Source organism: Sinohyriopsis cumingii, unplaced genomic scaffold (genome assembly GCF_028554795.1).
Source record: "Sinohyriopsis cumingii isolate HCF-2022 unplaced genomic scaffold, ASM2855479v2 utg002868l, whole genome shotgun sequence".
Lineage (NCBI taxonomy): Eukaryota > Metazoa > Mollusca > Bivalvia > Unionida > Unionidae > Sinohyriopsis > Sinohyriopsis cumingii.
Window position 1 is genome coordinate 1 of NW_028316326.1, and position 24,614 is coordinate 24,614.

Genomic DNA, 24,614 nt, shown 5'->3' on the forward strand with positions numbered 1-24,614 from the left:
ACTTTTTCCTCGTCAGGGGTTGGCATGTATGCATAATGTGTTTCTGCTTCATGCCTGAAACCTAAGTCTTTTATATAATAGAATATGAATTAGTATTGTTACGAGTCTAGGCTCTTACAAAAAGTAACAGGAAAAAAGTGAAGACAACAAGCTTTGTAAAATTAAACAAATAATTTATTTCCATAGAATATCAAGAAAAAAAACCGAAAAAAATGAATCAAATCCAAAAATAATCCAAGAATTAAAAAATAGAAGTCCTAGTAATAAAAAGTCCTGAATGAAACTGAGTTCAAATCCCAATTAAATCCTAAATGGAAGACTATGACATCTGTTGTAACCTGCGAAGCGCTGCAGTGTCAACAGTCTCTTGTCGAATCACAGAAAATATTATTCCAGTTTTTGAATTCTGTATAAATTTCAATAAATGTCCTTGTCCAAGAATTAAATTAGAGCACTAGTATTTCCAGGGAAAATAACCACTTGAAATCCAATAATTTGAAGAAAATAAAATCTCAGCCCAAACTGGTCACAACAACACAACTTGTCAAAAGCCCATTGACTACTTCTATCCAAAACATCAGGTATAAGGCTAAGTTGAGATGCAAAACAGATTCCCGGATGGGGGTCAGGAGTTCAACCTTCCAGAAGAAATGGAAGTTTGTTACATGACAATTATCATGTCATCCAGGTATGGCTTTGACTTAACTTTATAATTCTTATTCTGAGAAAGAATTAAAAAAAAAAAACAAGTTGTGTACTAAAACTGCCACTGATTTTGAAACAAGGACAGGAACTAGGTCAGCATTAGGTACATTGTCTCTATTATTAATTGTTTACGTCCGAAATGTAAAAAAATCAGTCAGCACTGAACTCTGTTCTAGCAATATCAAATCCAGTTACATTATAATAGCATGTAATAGAATTAAAAGAATTTAAAAAAACCAATAAGCATATAATTATATTAAATATACATAACATTATATGAAAATAAATGCAGCATTACTCATTAAATGCCCTCCTACTCCCTTGTATTCACTTGTCGTAAAATCATCATATTTTCTCCTACAGATGCATTCCTTTGTTACATTAAAGTTAGAAATATAATTTTGCTGCCTCCTGAATCAAACCCTCCCAAGAAACCAAAACTATCTTTTCCACCCCATCTTATACACAAAGGGCAATAACCCATGCCCACTACCTCCCCTTGATGCTGCCAGGTGTCACCAGTTGTAAGCTTTCACTGTTAAGTCAGCATCTTACAGATACCTCCCAAAAATCCACATCAGTTTACTGCTGAACCATCAACCTTCCATCATCAGATTTGTATGATCATGTTGTCTACAGAAGGTGAAATACATTATTTTCATGTTTACTAATTTTTATATGAATTTTTCACATTTGTGGACTTAGCTATATCGGACATTGTGCTTCATACCTCGCTTGTATGAAATGCATGTCTTCAAGGACATGCAATATTTGCACAACTTGATCAGAAGATATGTGGTATGCTGTTCTACACAAAACAGTAAACAATATTCAGAAAATGTCCAGCATCAGACATTTTGATATATTGAGCATTCGTTCTAGAACTGAATCGGTTGTGAGTTTTGTGGGTAAGATTATTTGTGCCCCTTCCCCCCCCCATCATCATCACCACCATATTGAGGCTGAAAATGCTGTTAGCTACCATAACCTTAGTGTAAGTGGAGGAACCAGGCACCAAAGTTTTGCTATGCCTACCACCACAGATCATTACTAAAACTGCAGATGCATTGCCTGTTCTAGAAGGTGATGGTGCACTTCCTCAATCTGGGGCCAAGGTTGCCACTAGGCTCATCAATAGTGTCCAGCCCACAGGGCTTACATTTACTAGCCTGCCAGAGCATGCCCTTTGGGCATTTAAGCACATGGGGCTTCTGCTATCTTGACAATGTGCAACAAGATACTTGTTTGCTTGCAGAAGCTCTCAAACTGCACCACACCCTGACACTGAGGACAACATCTTTCAGGTTTCATTTGCTCTTTGGAGGCAAGATAGAGAAAGTGAGGTGACAGGCAGCCCAAGAACTACTTCACCAACTTGCAGTTCAGCCTCCACACCCATATAGACCCAATCAGTCTTAACCCTTAAAATGGGGGGTGGGGCGTAGGATAAAGGTATCTCATATCCCAAGCCTCCTACCTCCTGCTATTGACTGACCACCAACAATAAAATCTAGTGGTAGGCGCCAGACTTCTGCACTGAAGTTCTCATTATACCACTCTTTGTCTGCAAAATAAATGGGTGATCCAAGTCATTTTGGATTTAATTTATCCTCTCATCCTTTCTGCTAGCTTTTTCCGATCATAGCTTGAGAAGACAGAAATCATGCTGCATGATTGTTTGCAGACTCCAATTCCCAGGGTTATCTTTAAAGCTCTTCCTTGTACAGAAAGCCAAACATCAAGCTTAGGCCAATTATCAGCCTGAGCCAGCTCAATCAGTATATATCCCCACCAAAGTTACAGATAGAGACAGCTCAATTGATCCAACTCCATCAGAAGGGACAAGTTTGTTATTAGTCTTGACCTGACCAATGCATACTTCCCTGTCTCTGTAAATTAAGTATCACAAAAATTCCTTTGGTTTGTTGCTGCAGAACCTGTTTATCAATTTCTAGCTCCCCCTTAGTCCATGGGTTTTCACCAAGATCAAGCTTCATCATCACCCTGTTCTGCACAACATTGCCCACAGTGATGGTGGTGTATCTTCCAGAAACATAAAAGTTCTGTTCTCATCAGTGGCAGTGATGATCTCTCCCTTTTACATCATGATTTACTAGTGAACTCGGAAAAGTCTGACCTCTGTCCATCCCAGTCTTTTGTCCATGGCATGGAATTTATTATCAATACCAATCTCATACTACTACAACTCCTCGGGTCATTCATTGTGGCAGAGGATCTGGTTCCACTGGACCATCTTTTTATGGATTCTTTACAAATGATATTGCTGGCAGCCCTTTTCCAGTCCATTTGATCAGATCAGAATCACAGGTGAGACGATATCATTTTCGAGTCAGTGGTGCAACTATGGTTTGCTCACAATAGGGATTCCTCTATAAAAGCTCCAGTTCAGTTACAGTATGTATGGATGCCAGTAGGATATGTCTCTTCCACATCAAACTTTTTTAAATGAAGACTATAATCAATGCCTTTAATTTCTGGAATTAGCAACTCTGGGGGAAAGTTGTCTTAATTATGAGGTGACCTACCTCCTTAAGCAATGTTCCATTCTGCATTGATATTCCCAACTCAACATCACTATATAAATCATACACATTCCCAGTAGACTCACTTTCCTGGCCAATTCTCAGTCAAGAAAAGGTCAGACCATACCAAATGGTCCATTCACCAGGTGGTCTTTCATCAGATTTGCACACTTTAGGGATGACCAGTGATCAACCTTTGTGCGACAGTGTAGAACCATAAACTTGTTTGTCTCCTCAGTCCTGGACCCAGCAACTTGGGCCATGGACACATTTTCAGTCAGTTTGGAGGGTATGTGGGCTATTGCCTACCCACCCACTGTCTTAATACCGAAAATAATTAAGAGAATTGCATACTGACTCTGATTGCCCCTCTCAGACTCCATGGTCATAGATCTACTAGATCTGGCAATAGATCTACTTCAAACAGCTGCATTCACATGTATTCTGTCTCTGTCTGGACCAAGTCCTCCTTCATGCCTGGCTCTTGTCAAAAATCCCTTGCAAAAGAAAGAATTTAAGCCTTCATGCATGGAGAGAATGTCACAAACAAGAAGGCCTCAATGTTAAAGACCTGCTGGGGACAGTGACATATATACAGGGACTGGTACATAGACGGTAATATCATCCCTTTGAGTGCCACAGTCTCACAACCGGCTGAATTTTTATCTCTGGCTTTATAAGGAGAAGAAGTTGGTCCTAATTAGGGCTACCATTCCATGCTATGCAACACATTCTGGCATCATGGCAGATGAGATATTGGTCATGATAAAGATCTATCGGACCTTCTAGCCAATTGTGACTTTAATAGACCCAAGGCCCTCACCCTGTTTTCAACATGGAATCTCCCACGGGTCTTGACATATGAACCTATAGCTAGAGCCATGGTGAAGCTTGTTTTCTAATAGCTTTGGCTTCGGCATACAGGGGGGCAAGTTGTATGCACTTAAGTGGACCTGAACTATCTTTGGTTAAGATTGGATGGTTCTCTGGTCTTGATGAAATAACCAGCCTTTGTTGCCAAGAATAGGTTACCTTCATTTGGCATCGGAGAGTCTTCATACACTTCCTTTCGCCAGTACAGATGTTCTTGCAAGACCCTGCAGAGATACTTTGGGGAATGAGAAAATGACTCTTCCTCCCGGTCAAGGTCAGGAAAGAAGTCATTACCCTCCAGACCTAGCATCAGCGTACTCTAAAATTTCAAGAGATCCAAATTGCATAATGAGGATTTCAGTTTATGAAATTTGAGCAATCTCTGTAAACTCCCTTTCGAATGCATTGTTGTAATACAAGATATAATAGGGGGCCCTGAGTGGCTGAGTGGTCTAAAGCGCTCACCGTTCCGGATCACTGCCATCTCACCTCTGTCTGCATGGGTTCGAGTCCAAGGCTCGGCTAGCATGGGTACATGGGAAAGCCTGCCAGTAGCTTTTTGTGGGTCGGTGGTTCTTCCCTGGGTTTTCCAGGGTTCTTCCTCCACCAGTCATACTGGCTGCCATGTATAGCTTATCTTGTGCTGAAAATGGCGTTAAACCCTAGATCAACAACAAGTTACAGTAGAAGCTTTTGGTTGACACATGCAGTCAACCTTCTCAAGTGTCTGTCTCTGGGACCTAACTTAACAGAGACAAGTATTGAATCCATTGGGACCAGTGGCTGCAGCCCAGTTATCCACCAGACCTTGCAAATGTCAGTACAACTTTCAATAAGGACATTTCTATTACTTTCGCTGGATTTGCCAAAAAAATTTGTCCATAAACAAAATTCTTAACAAGCTACATGGCTATCAGCTAAATATACATAACAGTCATGGTCATTAGACATTTGGTCAGAGAAATTTACCTTAAAATATACCTGTATTAATCTCTACTTACAGCCTGTTCTGATATCTAGGCACAATCACAGACCTCTACCTACAGACTATTCTGATATCTGGGCACAATCAAAGACCTCAGCTTACTGACTCTTCTGATATCAAGACACAATCTGAAGTTTACTTAGCCAGTACAACAAACTTTTATGGGCCTAGTCACAAGCTAACATGACAAGATTTACAAATAATCAGGGGACTTTTTTAAAGCATGGTTAAGTTTCATCATATTGAAACAGAAATATAGCTTTTAGAATTATCGAAAATACCTATTACCCTAACATGACTTAAAAAAGCACACATCTTTGTGGTCAAAACATGCAGTCGTTCTATCCTTGAAAATGTCCCCAGTGCAGAGGCTCTAGGCTCATGCATTTCCTCCTGCTGTTATCTATGCTGATGTTAATTTGATTGAGGAATGTATGCAAGAGAAAGTTTACCTTTTTAGTAATTTATGTTTCTACAAGAATACTTACCCATTTACACAACTATTCAAACACACATACACTTCCCTGAAAATGCAAACATCCATGTATCAATTGATGTGAAAATCCAGCTGATCGATAGCCATTTTGCAGTTGTAAGGGGAGGTAATTGGTAAGAATTCCTTCCGTCTGTCTATTGTATACAAATGGGACAAATAAATTATGCATATTTCTGGGAGGGCTGGATTCAAGAGCTAGTAGAGATTATTTCATTATGTTAATTTGATGAGGTAAGTTTGCTTGGAGGAATAAAACTTATTTAAAATTTACTGTTTAATCAACAGATAATTTTAATGAAACTGCAAAAAATTTCATCTGCTATGCATTGTATGAACCAACAGTTGTTGGTCTTCACATTTTGCATTTTGTTGTGAGCATTATACAATATATGCCATGAGATAGCATCCTTTGAAATTTCAGGTGCTGACATTGCCAATGTGTGTAATGAAGCTGCACTTATAGCTGCTAGAGATCTGAAACAGAGTATTACAATAACAGACTTTGAGCGTGCCATTGAAAGAGTCATAGCAGGTATTTATTTTAACAGAAAAGAGAAAGACCATGAAAACACACAATGTATTCATTTTCTTCTTTTTTTTTTACCCTGCATTCAGCTGATGGGTAGCCATAGGTATTTACTAATGATGTCATCACTGGCAGCATTAAGATTTTGTGGTAACGAGGCAGAGAGTATTTTAAGTTTCTGAATGTCATGCCACCAGTGACATCTGTCATCTGTCATGATTACAACCAGAGATTTCTGAGCTAAAGGCTGTTGAAAAGTACAAATTTGATGCCATTCACATGTTTTATTTATAACAAAGGCTCCTTGGAGATCTTCACATGTCCATAGCTTCATTATCTTTATGTCAGCCCTGTTAATGCACATCATTCATTCACTTAGTCTCTATTCAGCAATTCTTTTCCAGAGCCTTCCAAGTCTGGGGAAAAGAACATTTAGCAAGCACCATATGAAGGTTTTGGCATATAAGAACGACTTGATATAAAGATAAATAATCAAAAAGTTGACTTGTGCAAATGACACAAAATTTCATGGAATCCTGGTTAAAAAACATGGGCTGGCCGACATCACTCTGTGAGTGTGGTTGCAAAATTTGTACTTTTTAGTAGCCTGACAAAGTTATATCAGAGACTTTGATTAGGATAGAGAGGTATAGCATAATACTCTACCAGACATCTGACTGTTGTTTGATTTGCATTATTTATCCATTCAGTGTATAAATCCTCATTATTTTTGTTATTTTTGTCTTGCCTGTAAAAGGTGAGATACAGATGTTACTTTTCTTTTGACAACAGCAGCAACATCATCAATTTTGTCAACAGTGTTAAGGTGCTGTGCTAAAGTTTTTAAAAGACATATCTTCTAATCAGTTGCTATATTCAGCTGAAACTTGTAAGAGGTATTACTTGGGTCTTAAGTTTGTAATCAGATATGTATCTAGTCTTGCCTGAGTGAGCGAAGGGCTAAGTCAAACTCATGACATTCACAAACTAAACATTGTAATCTGTGATATACTTCATTTTCAATACTCAGGTTTAAAAAATAAATCGATATATATATATATATATATATATATATATATATATATATATATATATATATATATATATATATATATATATATATATATATATCTTTTTCCCTTGAGTTAAATATCTTTTTGGACCTTGTTCACTCGCCAAAAGACATGGTGGTGGTCAGTGTGCATTTAATAATCTTGGTGATATGTTGAAGTATGTAAGTAACTGAAGATCATCATCAATTTAGAATCCTTGCTATTGGAGAGTTAAATATTAAGTCATTAAAATGCACATTGATTTGTATTTTTAAGTGGTAGCCATTATTCATAGTGCTTTAATAAAGTTAACCTTTCATGCTTTGAATGCAGTAACAAAATGAATAACATGTACAGTTGGTCATTGATGTCACTGACCTAAAAATTGAATATGTTTCAACTATTTGAATTTAAGTGTGGTCAATATAAAGTTTTAGGTACATATACCATGTAAAATTGATGTTAACAAGACACATTACTTTTATACACAAGTTAGGTCTTGTACATTGAAGCCTATCCATTAGAACACAGTTCAAGTAGCAGGATGTGCTCTGATCATTTTCAAGGAAAGTCGATAGGTATATACCACTTTGACAAAAGCACAAATGAAATATGTAAACAGGGCAAAACGTCTATGGTGTCAGCCTAAACTTTCAGTATCCTTTAAAGCATAAGTCACTAAGAAAATAGCTCACGTCATCGTTCTTGTCAAGACTTATAACACTAATTATATCACATTTTGAAGAAACCATTGATAAATTGAAGCAACTGTGTCGAAGATTTAAGTTCCACATGCACTTGATTTTGTTTAAGGTTATTTTTTAATTGATGGTTCATTTTTAAATTGTTTCCATTTAAAAATACAGTTTCAATATTTGGAGTTTTTTTTTAATTACTTGGAGAGCTTGAAATGAGGCATCTATTGCAACCACTCAGATTCAAGCCTTGATTTTATTTAAGGTGAAGGCTTAATTTAATGACTAAAACTTCTTTATTTGAATATTTGCTACAGTTAACAAATTTGGACTGTGTGAAAATTGGTACACAAGTTTTCTGTGTTTACCAAGGTAGAATCTTCATAAGTGACAAACCAAGATCTCATTATCATCTGTCTTTTTGTTAAATCACCATCTACCTTTCAAAGTCAGTAATAATAAGAAGGTGGAAAATATATTTCATTACATTTTATATAATTTTTCAGGTCTAGAAAAGAAGACTCAGGTTTTACAGCCAGAGGAGAAAAAGACTGTGGCATACCATGAGGCTGGTCATGCCGTGGCTGGATGGTTCCTAGAACATGCTGACCCACTTCTTAAGGTGCAGCACTATATATCATGCAGTCATCTGCAAACAATAGACTCAAATTGGCCATCACAAAATGCACTGGCACATGTATGTCTAGTCTCACCTTTTTTGAATCAACTAGTGTAGACCCTTATGTGCTGGTGCATACATGGGCAGATCTGGGTCAGTGCTGTTCACAAATTATGTGTATTTAACACAAGTAAATGGTAGAGAATATCAAATGTACATACTCCATATAATTGTATTGATTTCCTATCAGAGCACTAACTTCATATTTGGTAGAACTCAACTTGAAGTGCTGTGGGTACAAATATTATTGGCAATGTTATTGATGTCACAGACAAAAGAAGCTTTCATGCCTGGAATGAAGAGGTTCTTTGAATGATGCCAAGTATTGACATTATTGACGTTTAAGTTATTATGGTCATACTGTCAATTGTGTTGTGGATATAAGTTTGCATTGAGGGATTTGAGGGTATTTGGTGGCTGTTTGAGTATCACTCATAGTCTTGGTATTTTAGCTTTACTGGTCATTGACCAGAAGGGTTTATGGGATGGCCTGTTCATTGTCTATTATTTATTGACCATCGTCTGATGTCCATCCATCCATAAACACAAGCTTGTTATTGCCACTTTTCCTGAACTACTTGGAGGATTGCCATAAAACTTCACCCACACATATTTCAAGGTCTAGTTGGTCCTACATGAAAATGGTGCTGCTCAGACATCAAATATGATTACCACAGCACACATCTTGAAAATCATTTTATCGCTACTCTTGAATGGATGGTCTTATTAATATAGGATTTTCACTGTAAACTTCTTATGATATTTAGTTGGTTCTCAATGAAAATGATGCTAATTTGATGTCCAGTTTGGCTGCTATGATAGTCATCGTGAAAATCTTGTTATTGCTTTTTTCTTTTGAACAGAAAGTCATATCAACATGATGTTTTCACCAGAAGACATCTTATGATGTTTAGTTGGTCCTAAGTGAAATTGGTGCCAATCTGACGTCCAATTATGATCACCACAATAGGCATTTTGTAATTATTGTTGCTGTTCCTCCTGAATAGAGAGTCATGGTCATGGGATTTTCACCAGGTGACTTCTAATGGTGCCTGTTGATCTTGAGTAAAACTAGCACTGATCTGCTGTTCAATATGACCAACACAACTGTCATATTGAAAATCATATCACTACTCATCCTATTTCAACATTTGGTTTCACAGGAAGACTTTTCTGATGTCTAGTTGGTACTAAATGAAAATGGTGCCAATTTGACATACAGTATGGCCACCATGGCAGCCATCTTGAGAATCTTGTTATTGCTCCTCTTTCTAAATGGACATAGGGCTTTTCACAAGAAGACTAATTATGCTACGTATTTGGTCATAAAATAAATTGGTGCCAATCGGACTTCAAACACAGCTGTCGCAATGGTCGTATTGAAAATCATGCCACTGGTTCTCCTGAATGGATGGCCACATCAACATATTTACTAATGGTGTCTAGTTTGTCCTAATAAAGATGTTGCCAGTTTAACATCTAATATGGCTGCTGCAGTGGCAAATTTGAAAACATCGCTCAATAATATAAAAGATTTTTTCAATACAACAGTTAAAACGAAGAAATGGTCTTATCTCGAGTTCCTGGAAATTCTTCTTGCCCAGTATGAAATAAGTTCCTTCCTGGTAATCTAGTTTATAGTGATGCATTAGTAGAACAGACACAAACTTGTCACTCAGAAACACAGTTTTTAATACCTTCTGTTCAATAACCATGTTTAATGCATTTGTGGAAGTTCTGCTTGAAATGTTTTTGAGGATATCATTTTCATTTATCCTCATGCCAAATGAAGTGGCATGACTTCATACTTATTTCGTAGTGAGCAGCCTAAATTAATTATGTGAATGTTTCTTCAGTCCCTTGGACTATGTAAATTTGCCAAAGCAGGACTAAAGATATTGTGTTTAGCTCTACTGGTCATAGCCCATAAGAGCTCATGTGATGGCCTTTTGTCTGTCATCAGTCCTTTGTCAGCACAAATTTATTATTGCTACTCGTCCTAATCTACTGGAAAGATTACCACCAAACTTCATCCCAGGGTCTAATTGGCCCAAAATGGAATGGTGCCACCAAGTATTGCCTGTTATTGCAACTACTCCATAATTGATGGGCATCTCATCATGTGATATTTACTAAATGGTTTGTTATGATGTCTAGTTGGTCCAAGATGGTGCCAATCTAACAGTCAGTATGGCCACCATGGTAGCCATTGTCAAGATCTTATTATTGCTCCTGTTCCAAAATGAATGGTCATGTCGACACGGGTTTTCATGAAAAGACTTCTCACAATATCAAATTGTTCCTAGATTAAAATGATGCCGGTCTGACATCCAATATGACTATCACTATGTCCATCCAGAAGTCATCTGGTCACAACACTTGAATAGACATACAGTCTTATCAATATTGGATTTTTCACCAAAGATGTTTTATAATTTTTTGTTTGTCTTTAAAAAAAATGCTGACACATTATGCAATGACAGTTCATGGTCAATGTTGTTTACCATTGGTTTGGACACTAAAGAGAAATAGTTCTCTCAGGGAAAACAGTATAATCAGACCCACTTATCTCGACTTCAGTTATCTTGAGAACCCATTATGTTGAGTGTTTTGGTCCAGTCCCGAAAAAACCTTCTTTGTTAATTTTTTCTTGCTTATCTTGACCCCTGTTAAGTCAGTAATCCTGTTATGTTGGGCATAAGTTTCAGTCCAAAGTAATGTGGACCCGTTTATTTTTACGAAAGGATTCATGCATTTGCTCAGCACCAGCAACACTTTACGCAAACAGTTTATTTCAGCAGTCTAGTTGACATAAGTCCCTCTGCGTATATGAGCATGGTCCTCAGATCTGTAAGACTAGGTTCATTTGGTATTTGTTGGATTTTAATACCAACCAGCCAGTCCCCATGTCTAGCCAACAATACTTGTTGACTGGTATCCAAGGTATGTTACAGAAGTTAACTGTGATGCATGACAGATTGCCATTCCATGGTATGCAAAGTAATACAGGATCCATTGAGTTGGTCCATTCATATTTTATAACATTCAGTCAGTTTGCTTTCAGAGATGAGGCCAGCCAAGCAAACCCCACTCCCAGTGAGTGTAGTGATAACTTCTGTTAATTTGTTTACTCCCACACACACTGTAGAGTGTACAGAATTTTGACTTTAGTGCCCAACAATGCCATCTCCAAGCCAATAAAGTGAAAGCTTTGATAGACTAGGAAGATATGGACGAACATCCCCCCTTCCATTTAGTACAGCAGTTGGCAAACAATGGAAATGTCTCCGTCATCTGTCTGACTGAATCTAAGATACAGGAAACACCAGGACTATTCTGTATTTGAACTCCAGCATTGTTCATTCACATTGCAACCCCTCTTAGTGGTTAATATGGCAACCCCTCTTAGTGGTTAATATGGCAACCCCTCTTAGTGGTTAATATGGTAATCCCTCTTAGTGGTTAATATGGCAACCCCTCTTAGTGGTTAATATGGTAATCCCTCTTAGTGGTTAATATGGCAACCCCTCTTAGTGGTTAATATGGCAACCCCTCTTAGTGGTTAATATGGCAACCCCTCTTAGTGGTTAATATGGCAACACCTCTAAGTGGTTAATATGGTAATCCCTCTTAGTGGTTAATATGGCAACCCCTCTTAGTGGTTAATATGGCAACCCCTCTTAGTGGTTAATATGGCAACACCTCTAAGTGGTTAATATGGTAATCCCTCTTAGTGGTTAATATGGCAACCCCTCTTAGTGGTTAATATGGCAACACTGCTGTTGATACAATGGATCTGAATGTTTTCCATTCCACCTCCAGGTTAGTCTGGAATATGGTGGCAACTTCTTCAGTGCTCAGTCTGATATCACTAGTATTTCTTTGCCTTGCTCAAAGTAAGTCTGGGTGCTTGTGGTATTTGTCTAATCTGATCATTTCATACCATACACCACCCAGTACAGCTCTATCTATTGATTGATCAGTTTATCTTTCTACATATGGTATATAGATGGGAAGTCTGAAAATAATTTTAGTCTTTCTGTGATTGCTGGAATCAAGAAGTAGCAGAACTTCTTTTCTAACACTGATGTGATCAGATATTCTCAGAGAAGCATAATTTACTAAAAACTTTGCTTTTTCACTAAAACACTTGTTATATTCAGTTGGTTCAGAAAGAAAATTTTGTACACCATCAACATATCAGTATTGTTTGTGCAGACACTTGGAAACCAGACCTAATCGAGTTTTGAGTCAAGAAAAGGGTCATTGTAATTTTTGTAATTCACTAACAAGACAGTGACTTGTACATATGTATGTGAAATTTGGCTAGATCTTGTATTTCATTGTATTCCATTGAACAAATTGATAGTCAGCAGTCTGATATGGATTTTAAAGTCAAACGTCTTGACTCCAGTGTTTAGCTGTACTGGTTTGTGTACATGATGACACAAACAAGTATGAATGGATTTTTATAACATCCTGTTTGTGGAGGGGGCTTTCTTGAAAAGAATATTAATTTTTAGTACATGATATCATGTTCAAGGTCACTGTCCATGTCAGAATCTTAATTCAGACATTTCAGAATTTTTTTGGCCAAAATTTGGTATGTTGGAGTCTTTAAAGAATATCAGAGATTCTTTCAGTACTCATCAGTTAAAAACATTCAACAGTCTTGTCTAGGATTCTTGGAAATTATCTTTCAGCAGTAGAGTGTCAGTCCCTTCATGGGACTCTTGTTATTAATCTCACTTATAATTTGCAAAATAATGTTTACTGAGTGTTATAATTAATAAATGCATTGCATATGATTGCTCAGAAGTAGAAGTCCATATAAATTTAATTCGGTTTTCAAGTTTTTCTCCTGTATATATTGTATACATGTATGTTTGCACCTGTATAATTTCCTTTCAGGTGTCAATCATACCTAGAGGAAAGGGGCTTGGCTATGCTCAGTATCTTCCAAAGGAGCAATATTTGTACACAACAGAACAGGTATTGCCAGTCTTTATTTACAAAGAAAATAATTCCTACCTGTTAAAAGATTATACACTTTCATTACTCTGTCTTATACTAGATTTGCATGAAAGTTAAGAAATAGAGTTGTTCCTGTAACTAAAGTGTATTTCACAACAAGATGCTTTTTAGTTGTTGTAGTGCAAACAAGAAAGTTTACATGGCTGCCAACATTACTTAGAGTGTGGGAACGTTATTTTGAACATTTTTAGTGTAACAGATCTTATTTTAAGATCAACTTTTCCTAATAGTTCAGATCCGGTACCACTGATGGAATCAAAAGTTTAGTTCCTATATGTATAAAGTAATGGTTGATGATTATTGAACTAAATCTGGGATTATATCTTCATTCACCTTATGCATTTTATATGTAATAGTTGTGAGTTATGGTTGATGTTATTGAACTAAATCTGGGATTACATCTTCATTCATTTCATGTTTGATATATGTAATAGTCACGAGTTATTGTTGATGTTATTCAGTGCAACTTGTTTAAATGAGAAAAACCATAATTTTGTAGAAATTTAAATAATGCAATAAAACCTGCCTAAACTAACCTCCACTGACAAGAGATTGGTTTAAATAAGGAGATCAGATTACTCAGGTAGGCACCACTTTTTGGAAGTCAAAGTATACATTTGGCATGAATAATTGGATTTTACAAAAGCCACTTGGCTTGTATGACAGGAATTATTTTTAATACTTCTCTGTTTATTCCATTTTGTTAGTTCCATTGTAGCACAATAATAATACAATCAAAAGTCTAATTGAAGCTTTTCACTGAGGATATCTGCATGTTGTATGTATAGGGTAAGAAAGGAGCAAAGAAGTTTATACATTCTTCTTGGAGCAGAATTTATTGATAGTTACTCAGTATCCCAGTGTATCTGATTAAAACGAAACATTATTTATTTTGTAAATTGTTTTGTTCAGCTGGTGAAAGATAACATATCTTTTGCAACAGTAACAGTTCTTAACTGGACAGGCATATGTAGTACTTTAGCATGCATACATTTGGTACTAGTCGATGATTTGATGGGTCACTGTGTCACTTTCTCCACTATCTGGATGATTTGCATAAGGTCATTCTTTGTTTGCTCTGTGATTTCACATTTTAATAAATGTTTGAAAAGATGGTCACCAAAGGATGGATTTCATGGCGAATACTTTTACATAGATTTTACTCTTCCTAACATAATTTTGATACAGTATTTGGTTTTGAATGGGATTAGATTAGTCATTTTGGTTTGGTTTTGAATGGGATTCGATTATTCATTTTGGTTTGGTTTTGAATGGGATTAGATTAGTCATTTTGGTTTGGTTTTGAATGGGATTAGATTAGTCATTTTGGTTTGGTTTTGAATGGGATTAGATTAGTCATTTTGGTTTGGTTTTGAATGGGATTAGATTAGTCATTTTGGTTTGGTTTTGAATGGAATTCGATTATTCATTTTGGTTTAGTTTTGAATGGGATTAGATTAGTCATTTTGATTTAGTTCTGAATGGGATTAGATTAGTCATTTTGGTTTGGTTTTGAATGGGATTTGATTATTCATTTTGGTTTAGTTTTGAATGGGATTAGATTAGTCATTTTGATTTAGTTTTGAATGGGATTAGATTAGTCATTTTGGTTTGGTTTTGAATGGGATTCGATTATTCATTTTGGTTTAGTTTTGAATGGGATTAGATTAATCATTTTGATTTAGTTTTGAATGGGATTAGATTAGTCATTTTGGTTTGGTTTTGAATGGGATTAGATTAGTCATTTTGGTTTAGTTTTGAATGGGATTAGATCAGTCATTTTGATTTAGTTTTGAATGGGATTAGATTAGTCATTTTGGTTTGGTTTTGAATGGATTAGATTAGTCATTTTGGTTTGGTTTTTGGCATGGTATGGTGCTTTGTGGCACATCAACACAAGTAGGTTATTTAATGCTAAGGCAATTTGAGTCAAGTGCCTTGCCTGAGGACACATACTGGTGGCTGACACAGGATGGTCTAATGGTAGGATTTGAAACCACCCCCATTTGGACACAAATCCCGCATGCTCATCACTGAGCCAATGCAGCTCAGGGTTTTGATAATTGTTAATAAGAGGGTCTAGGCCTGGACTGTACAGTTGGCTCAGTTTAGAGATTGGATTATTCAGGGATCAGTTTCATCAGGTTACACTCAATATCAATTCATCTTTTCAATTAAAAAATTTTTTTTTTCCTTTTAGATAAATGACAGAATGTGCATGGCACTTGGAGGAAGAGTATCAGAAGAGATTTTCTTTTCAAAAATTACTACAGGTGCCCAGGATGATCTTCGCAAGGTCACACAAAGTGCCTATGCTCAGGTGGGTTAGTGGTAAAATGTGAAATAATTGTGATGATTACACTTCTAAACTCCATGTGAAATTTTGAAAGGTATTAACTATTATTTTTTTTTAATGGGTGTAAGAAAAAAATATTTGTGTTTTACATCCATTATTTTTTTTAAAGCATGAAATATCGTTCACAGCATTGGAGTTTATGAAAAGTACATTCATCAAATAGTTGACACATGCTACAGTAAAGTAGGTATATTTGACTGAGGCAGTATTTAGTGTTTTTTTGTTTAAAACTATGTCTCTTTAACTTTTGGCAATTTTTTTTTTTTTTTTGCAATTGCAGATTAAAGGAGGTTACCATTTATGTTTGATAAATTTCCATGGTATTTATTTTTGCAATCTCATTCAGAGAAATGTCTGGTATATGATATGCAAATATGTAGGTATGGGATATGTTTGCAATGATCATGTAATTAATATATTTTTATGAACACTCTTTCTGATAAGCAAATAGGGTTTTTCTCATTAGCTTTGAAATTGGATTTTTAATTAGAGTTCAATCATTTAACATTGGCATTAAGTCGATAGTTAATTTTTACTGTGAGTAGAGGAATGTACATCAAAGGGATGTTGTTGGTTATCAATGTTGATTGTAAATACATTACTTTAATTGTTAATAAGTTATTGGAAAGAATTATATTCAAAATGTGTTCATCATACTTAGAATCGCCCTTAAGTATTATTTCCATTTTTTTTTAAATTCTTAAGGGTGTGTTTTAAAATATTTTCTTTTTCTTTCAGTCTATGATACCCTGTATATTTGTGTTCATATTTCCTCACCTACTACATGGCATGTAATCGGCAGGAAATATATTTATTGATTATAGTTTGCATGAGCATGTTTGAGAATAAACAGAAAAGTAAGAGGTTGGCCACTGTGTGACCAGGTTTTGGAGTAATGTCAAGTATCCTTTTGATATAAAAAGCTGTGCAACTTTGCCACACCTTAGAACAATTCTTGCAACCATTTTGATCATGCAGACATTATTGTTTCCCCTTTTTTGTTCTTGAAAGGCTGACATTTGTATTTCCTTGTTACGACATTCAGGAATTTATTCAGAACATAATGCACATATTCTGGATGTGATCAGTGTTCTGTGTGTGTGTGTGTGTGTGTGTGTGTGTGTTATTGAAAAGTGTTAAACTTTTGACAGTTTGACACTGTTGCCAGATATTTCTTAAAGAACATATGGATGACAACAAAACCCAGCAATGAGTTTTATGCAAAGAGGAACATCCCCGTGATACTCCTGAATTCATCCTGGTTACATCCAGGTCCAGTGATATCCTTTATTTGAATTGAACACTGCATAATGTCAAGGAAGTCTTTATTCTTTCCCATGTAAATGTTAAGGGCTGCTCCAGTAAATGTACTTTGAGAGCCAGGGAAGGCAATTTTAGTGTAGAATAGTCACCCACTGATGCACTTTGAACTATGCATCATTTTCATATGAACTCTCTTAGTAACCAGAGTACCCTGGCATGTATTTAAAAAAAAGGATATTGCCTTTATGCTGGTTGGGGCTGACCGAATACAGTATATTTAGGTGTGTGTATATGCGATGTGTTCTTTATCAGAATGCTAGCTGTTCTTGTATGACAGTGCTGGGTGTTCTTTATCATAATGCTAGTTGTTCTTGTATCACAATGCTAGGTGTTCTTGTATCACAATGCTAGGTGTTCTTGTATCACAGTGTTAGATGTTCTTGTATCACAATGCTAGTTGTTCTTGTATCACAATGCTAGGTGTTCCTGTATCACAGTGCTAGATGTTCTTGTATCACAGTGCTAGATGTTCTTGCATCATGATGCTAGGTGTTATTGTATCACAATGCTATGTGTTCTTATATCATGCTAGGTGTTCTTGCATCATGATGCTAGGTGTTTTTGCATCATGATGCTAGGTGTTCTTGTGTCATGATAGGTGTTCTTGCATCATTATGCTAGGTGTTCTTGTATCACAATGCTTTGTGCTCTTGTATCACAATGCTGGTTGTTCTTATATCACAATGTTAGGTGTTCTTGTATCACAGTGTTTGGTGTTCTTGCATCACAATGCTGGGTGTTCTTGCATCATAATGATAGGTGTTCTTTTATCATAATGCTGGGTGTTCTTAATCATAATGCTGGGTGTTCTTGTATCACAATGCTAGGTGTTTTTGCATCATAATGCCATTTGCATGCGTTCTGTTGAACACTTAATATCTTTATTAAGCTTCGCACCTTGATTGATTTCATATTGTTATTTATTACAGGTGGTGCATTTTGGAATGAGTGCAAAGGTTGGTCATTTGTCATTTGAAATGCCTCAAGATGGTCAGCCTGTGTTTGATAAGCCTTATAGTGAGGAAACGGCCCGTCTCATTGACACTGAGGTTCGGGAAATTGTGAGCACAGCATACACAAGGACCAAAGGTCTACTTCTCAAACATAAGAGTGATGTAGAAAAGGTAATTATTGCAAAATTAATCAATTACTTACTATACTGGTTTATAGGTCACATGTAAATGAACTGCTGGTAGTTATTGCATAAAATATTTTGCATCATTTTGCCATCTACGACTTATACATTGGTTTGTCATCTTCAGTAAGGTCAATGGTGGTAGCTAATTGGTGAGATGTGCATTTCTATTAGTTTAGGATCTTAGCCCTTGCCATGCTGATTTTGTTTTTATATGTATGATATTTTGACCAGGATTATTTAGATTTAACTGAATGAGGTGTAAGACCAATCTCTAGTCACTTTCTCATTTGCAAGAGAAATTTTCATAAAGAAGGAACGTCTAGTAACTACTTTCATTCACTTAAAGCAATCTTACAACACCACATTCAAGTAAGGCATGATGAGCGACCTGTACTGAACAGGTCTAAGGGTGTACACCAGGATATGGGTGTATGTCAGGGCTCATAGATAGAAGAAATCACAGAGATGCTGTTGTTTTGTGTTGCACACATATTGGACTCTCATGCCTGACCCATGCTTAAAGGGTGAATCTCCACTGAAATGCTTACCATACCATTGTTAACTGAAAATGGAGCACATGTCAAGTGTATCGAATTCCAAACTGTGAGACATATTTTATGTCAGCTTGATCAAGCAGCTTTTTAATTATGCTTGGCCAGAAAATTATTTTACACTGTCAAAAAGAATAAGGCTTATACAACAAATGTATTTTTAAATAGTTTTTAAAGAACTTGGATGCCAGTTACCCATTTTTTTCTTATTTTGTAGAGAAATATTTACTGTTATGTGGATAGGTTTATCTTCCTCGTGATTATTTTAGCAATTTTTAACCTTTATAATTTTGCAATCTTTTGAAGATCCTTTTATCTTAAAGGACTACATATTTACATTTATTTACATGGGTTTATCTTCCTAAAGTTTTTTTTGCAATTGTTCCCATTAAGTTTTCAAAACATAACTCTTAGTAGGCCCTATTTAGCCAGAATTGTGCTAATGTGCTGTTAAATCTATTCATTCATCATACGTACAAAACTCTCCGTCTTCCTCTTGTATATTTTAGTGTCGCTTTTTGTTCATTAATAAGTCTGATTTGTTGATACTACAAATGAGTAAAAGCTGATTCTTAAAAACATTGATGGCAGTAAAGTGTATTGCTGGGTTTCATGTTTCACTGTTGGATTATCAAAAGCTGTTTCATCCTGTGTGTATTCTTTAAATTTTAATTAATTGCTTAAATTGTTGTTGGGATGGGGGTGATTATGTGGTCATAAATTTTGCAAATTCAGGGTACCAAGATAAGTAGAAAATATATAGAACAGTAAGCATGTATGAAATAACAATATATTACCACAGCTGGATATCTCCAATTGAAAGGATAATATAAATACAAATATTTTCTCAGGTTGCACTCCGATTGTTAGAGATGGAGAAATTAGACAAGGCTGACATGGTAGAGCTCCTGGGAAAGAGGCCTTTTGCTGAGAAAACAACTTATGAGGAATTTGTTGAAGGAACAGGTATGTCCAAGATGTATCTTACAACAGCGCAGAATAAGACTGTAACTGCATATTTACATAACCTCTTACAGATCCTGAAATTGGTAATTTTACCGGATTTTCATTTTGTGTGCATTTCATATGCACTCTGCATTTCATTTGCATTTCAGCAATCATTATGGTTTTTTGTTTAATGTCTCAGAAATTCTGATTTTGCGTTTTTGCTTCCATTCATTGTATTATTTTGTTTCCATAGTTTTGGAGATGCATTTACCTAAGTGGGAGAGTTTCAGTTTCCTGGAGTATTTAAGGGAGATAACTATTGGTTTAATGCCTTCTCTTATTAAAGTGTGCTTTAATCAGAGTATAGGTGCATACAATGCAAAAGACGGAATTGAATTTATCCTGAATAAAATTATAACTCTATCTGCATTAAATTTAAAAATATCGTTGTAGAGCATTTGTCAGGAAATCGAATTTTATTTTTTATTTCACTCAAATAAAAATTGTGCAGAGACAGTTACCAATAATGATGTCATCATATGAACAGTAATTGTTTATATCTACCTTAACTTGAATCATGTCAGTTTGTTCTGAGTGAAAATGTGAGTGTAAAGAATCATATAATTTATTATCATATGAAAGGGCTTTTGACTGAAAACTCAGTTAAAACCTTTCATGAAATGCATTTGTGCTTTGTTTCATTTTCCTTGATCATTCATCATTCTCTGTTCGACATTTGCACTCAGTTTTCTTAAAAAATGCACTTTGATCATATTGTTCGCATTCATTCTGCATTCTGTTTGCATTTGTTCATCGATTGTTTTCAATTTATTGTTTAATTTCTCAGCATTCAGGTTTTGTTTCACTTGCAAAATAACCCATTTTAGGATCTGTAAGACCTGTGCAATCCTATAATATGGGGGTGGGGTTTAAATGCAAATACTATGTTTTATGTTTACTTTTTTTTCATACTATACAACAAATCATTTATTAATTTCAACTTTTGTTTTTAAAGGACTCCATTGTTCATACCTCCAAGTGTTGCCTTATTTCAACACGTTATAGCAGCACATGACTAAAGATTGCTATCAGTTGTTGGTAGCTTTAGATAATGATAATTCTGGCTTGGGGAAAATCCTGAGCTTCCTATATATTTCATTTTGAAGGAAACTGCATGAATATTCAATGCATCCACTGCTTGATAAGTTTCAGTGCATGCAAGACTATTTATTTTGTCATCATAAATTGGGACAGATGTATTTTAAAATTAAACTAATAGGTTCTTCATATGAATCTGATCTTCAGTTTGTGTAATCAGTATAATTCATTGTTAATATCTTTACAGCCCCTGCCATGACTTAAAAATTGGATATATATGAATTTTTCTAACTTCCTAAAGTCTTAATCCTTATTTACAAAAACAGACAGAAAGAAAAGAAGGAAGGAAGAAATGATAATGTATTTTTGCTAGTCTGTATGCTTGTGTTTATGAAGTTACCCAATTCATGACAAAGAAAAAGAGTGAGATAGTGACTTCAAATGCCAGATTGAATTGACATAACTTGAATATTTGAGCGACAGTCTTAAAATCTTATTACCTTGTGTTTGTGTCAATTGGGGAACAGGAGTGATTGAGAAAAACATTTGGGTCTTGATTCTTCCAAGCATATTTCCCAATATTCCATTACAGTGAAAGTAGCAATAATACTTTGGGTCAATTATGTCACTTTAGGTTCTCTAGAGGAAGACTCGAGTCTACCCAAGGGTCTGCAGAGTTGGAATAAGGAGAAAGAGGATGAGGCCCCACCCACAGCTCCTGAAGAGTCACAAAAAGCTTCAGTTTGAAAGAAAGGATTTATGGGAACCAGAGCTATTGCAGAACTGCAACATCAAGTGACAAAAGATTATACTTGGATATCTTCCAATGAGTAATGAAATTACATGCAATAGTAAAAGTCAAAACAGCTGTACAATGATTAAGTTCTCATAAGAATCAAATATACTTACTGTATTTATTTTTAAGGAATAGAAAATTGTCATAAATTCTTAAGTGTAAAGCACTGAACAAGTTGTTAATCATAACCTAAAGAATTTTCCAATCATATTGTTTTTTACGATCAGTTGAAGAACATTCATTTGAGATAATAATGATACTTTGTCTATGTTTTAAAAGCATTCTTGAAATTAATGCTCTTGTACTGTTAGTAAGTAAAGCATTTCGATTTTAGTAGTGAAAATATGTATACATTGTGAAAATAAATTTATTATACATCTGTGATGTCCATGTTCTCACTGGATTGCCTCCTTTCTTTCTGTCTTGCAGGCTTTTGTATAGACTAGACTAAAAGAATCCTTGACATGCATTACTGTAGGATAGGAAAATTGCACCCAGTGTTGATGATGTTGCTTGAGGCATGAGACAATTTTTGTCCAGTGGGGGGGGGGATGGGTCATTTTGTTTCCAGTACCAATACATAATGACAGATTATTGTTCTCACATTGCTAAATAACACATAATGGTCCAAGACAAAATGGCATATTGTGAACACTGATAGAATTTTAAAACACTCATTGAAAATTTCCTCACCTTTAGATAGATCATAAAAGGTTGCACTTACACTGAAACATTCAGTTTAATAGTTTACACACATTTAAACACATCAGCACTCAAAGAACAGTGGTGGAGACTATTAGGGTAATGGATATTCAGAATCTAAAATTGGATACTGAAAAGATAGCATGCACAGTGATACAATGTGAACATGTCAATAACTAAATCTACACAAACTGAAAGAGATAGACACAAAATTATATTTTCTTTCATAAATAATAAGCAGATGAATTTCAAATATACCATGACAGGTGTTTTCAACTTGGGTAACCAGATTCAGTGCTTGTAGTTAGCTTGATCAGTACAAGACATCCTGTTTGTGGGACACTAACTTCAACCATTGCAGGATTTACGATGTAAATTTTTTTTAGCTGTTTGGATTCAGTTGCCAGATATCTCTGTAGGTATTTAGTTACTCAGATGCACTGAGTGAGTTTGTGAAACCATTAGATGTTTATATTTCTTAGATCAGATCAGTAATACCAGAAATTACACTAATGGCTGTTATTTACTAGCAGTTAGAAAGAGATTCTAAGCAGATTGAATATCAGCATAGAAGACAAAGTTGAGAAAGTTAGACGTTTTCACGGTATACTTGTAACATCTTTTTCACATAAATAAAAGTGTGATGCTGAGAAGTCCTCTTTCCCTTTTGGAAATGCCACAATTTTGTTTTTTATATTTGCATTGAGACAAAAACGAGCAGCACTGGTCAGATGATGAACACAGTACCGATTTAAAGATCAAAATAATCTTATTAACAATCGAGCAAGTACCGTACACATTTTATGGAGTCTAGCTAAACAAGTAGAGGATGAACAGTAAGATTCTTTGGAGACTGAGAAAATCATAAAATCTCTGGAAGATGGTGATATTTCTGTAGTCACAGTTGGAGCAGTTAATAAGAGATTGAAATAATAAAATTCCAAAAGTGACCCAGAAATTTAAAAAAGTAATCAAAGATTTTAACCAAAAAAATAAATGTCACAACAAGATTATTGATAATACTATTAAAATGTCAAAATTTAAGAAGAATAATTTAGCAGAGATAAGTAAAAGTTACAATATATTCCCCAAAATTTATAACAAATTATATGCTGAGCTTAAATTCCAAACAAAAGAAGCAAAGAATGTGTTGATGGATAATTGGTTAGTAATTTCCATGTGGTAAAATACAGTGTTCCCAAAACTTACACAAGTATAAAATGTATGCTGAATGATTGTCATTTTAAAGATGCAACTAATCTGAAATAAGTTTAAAACAAAAATGGATTCAAAACCTAAAACAGATAAAATGACTCTTGGATAAAGTTAGTACTGATACAATCAAAAGCAAGATGAACCTTAAACAGGGAGATACTATAAACTTAATAAACACTGAATTAATTATTTTTCATTAGGTGTTAAAATAGATGACTTAAAAGAAAATTGATACTAGGAAAACAGTTTGAAGAGAAAACCAAATTAATGCCTAGATGTATTTTGTTTTATGTTGGTTTTTGTTGTTGCTTTGTACAAAGTTAAGAGTATTTAGATAATATTAAATTGAGATTGGGAGAAAACGAAATGCAATTTGATTTATTGGAGGGTTGCTAAGAAACCCTGCTCCTGATATTAGTTAAACAAAAATAGTTATGTATATTCAGTTTGTATTGTGTGTTGGCTTTTGTCCATGATTTTATGTTACATGTATATTTCATTCATTTTGTGTGATTGACCTTTACCCATAATTGAGGATAGGAGTTGGGCCTACATGTCTAGTGCCATGTAGGGTAAATATGTCTATTAGGTTTGAGTTCTAGATACAGCCTTGATTCTGACCTAGGAGTTTTCTAGAAACAAATTTTGTTTACATTTTGATGGAAATTTCCATTATGATAACCCTCATCCAGGTCCTATAATTGTGTCTTAGGTTTTTATATTATGATTGATTATATTAGAATTACTCATTCTATATCATAACATCAGTCTTTGAGGAATGAATTTAAGTTGTGTTTCAGTTGATATTTAAGAGGATTTATTTATTTAAATTTTTCACTGGAATTACAAGTTGCTCATTAATAATTTTGGACTAAATTAGTATTTTGGGATTATTTTGA

At 35.2% G+C, this 24,614-nt stretch overlaps 1 protein-coding gene across 1 annotated transcript; it reads left to right on the forward strand.

Moving 5' to 3' along the window:
• The first annotated feature begins 599 nt into the window (after positions 1-599).
• LOC149770015 (mitochondrial inner membrane m-AAA protease component AFG3L2-like) lies at positions 600-22,177 on the forward strand. Its single transcript, XM_089949526.1, has 9 exons — positions 600-688; positions 1,961-2,043; positions 5,979-6,134; positions 8,382-8,497; positions 13,466-13,546; positions 15,789-15,908; positions 18,197-18,391; positions 19,808-19,922; positions 21,637-22,177. The coding sequence occupies exons 1-9, from the start codon at positions 600-602 to the stop codon at positions 21,747-21,749; spliced, it is 1,068 nt and encodes a 355-aa protein (XP_089805652.1). The 3' UTR covers positions 21,750-22,177.
• Positions 22,178-24,614: the final 2,437 nt, after the last annotated feature.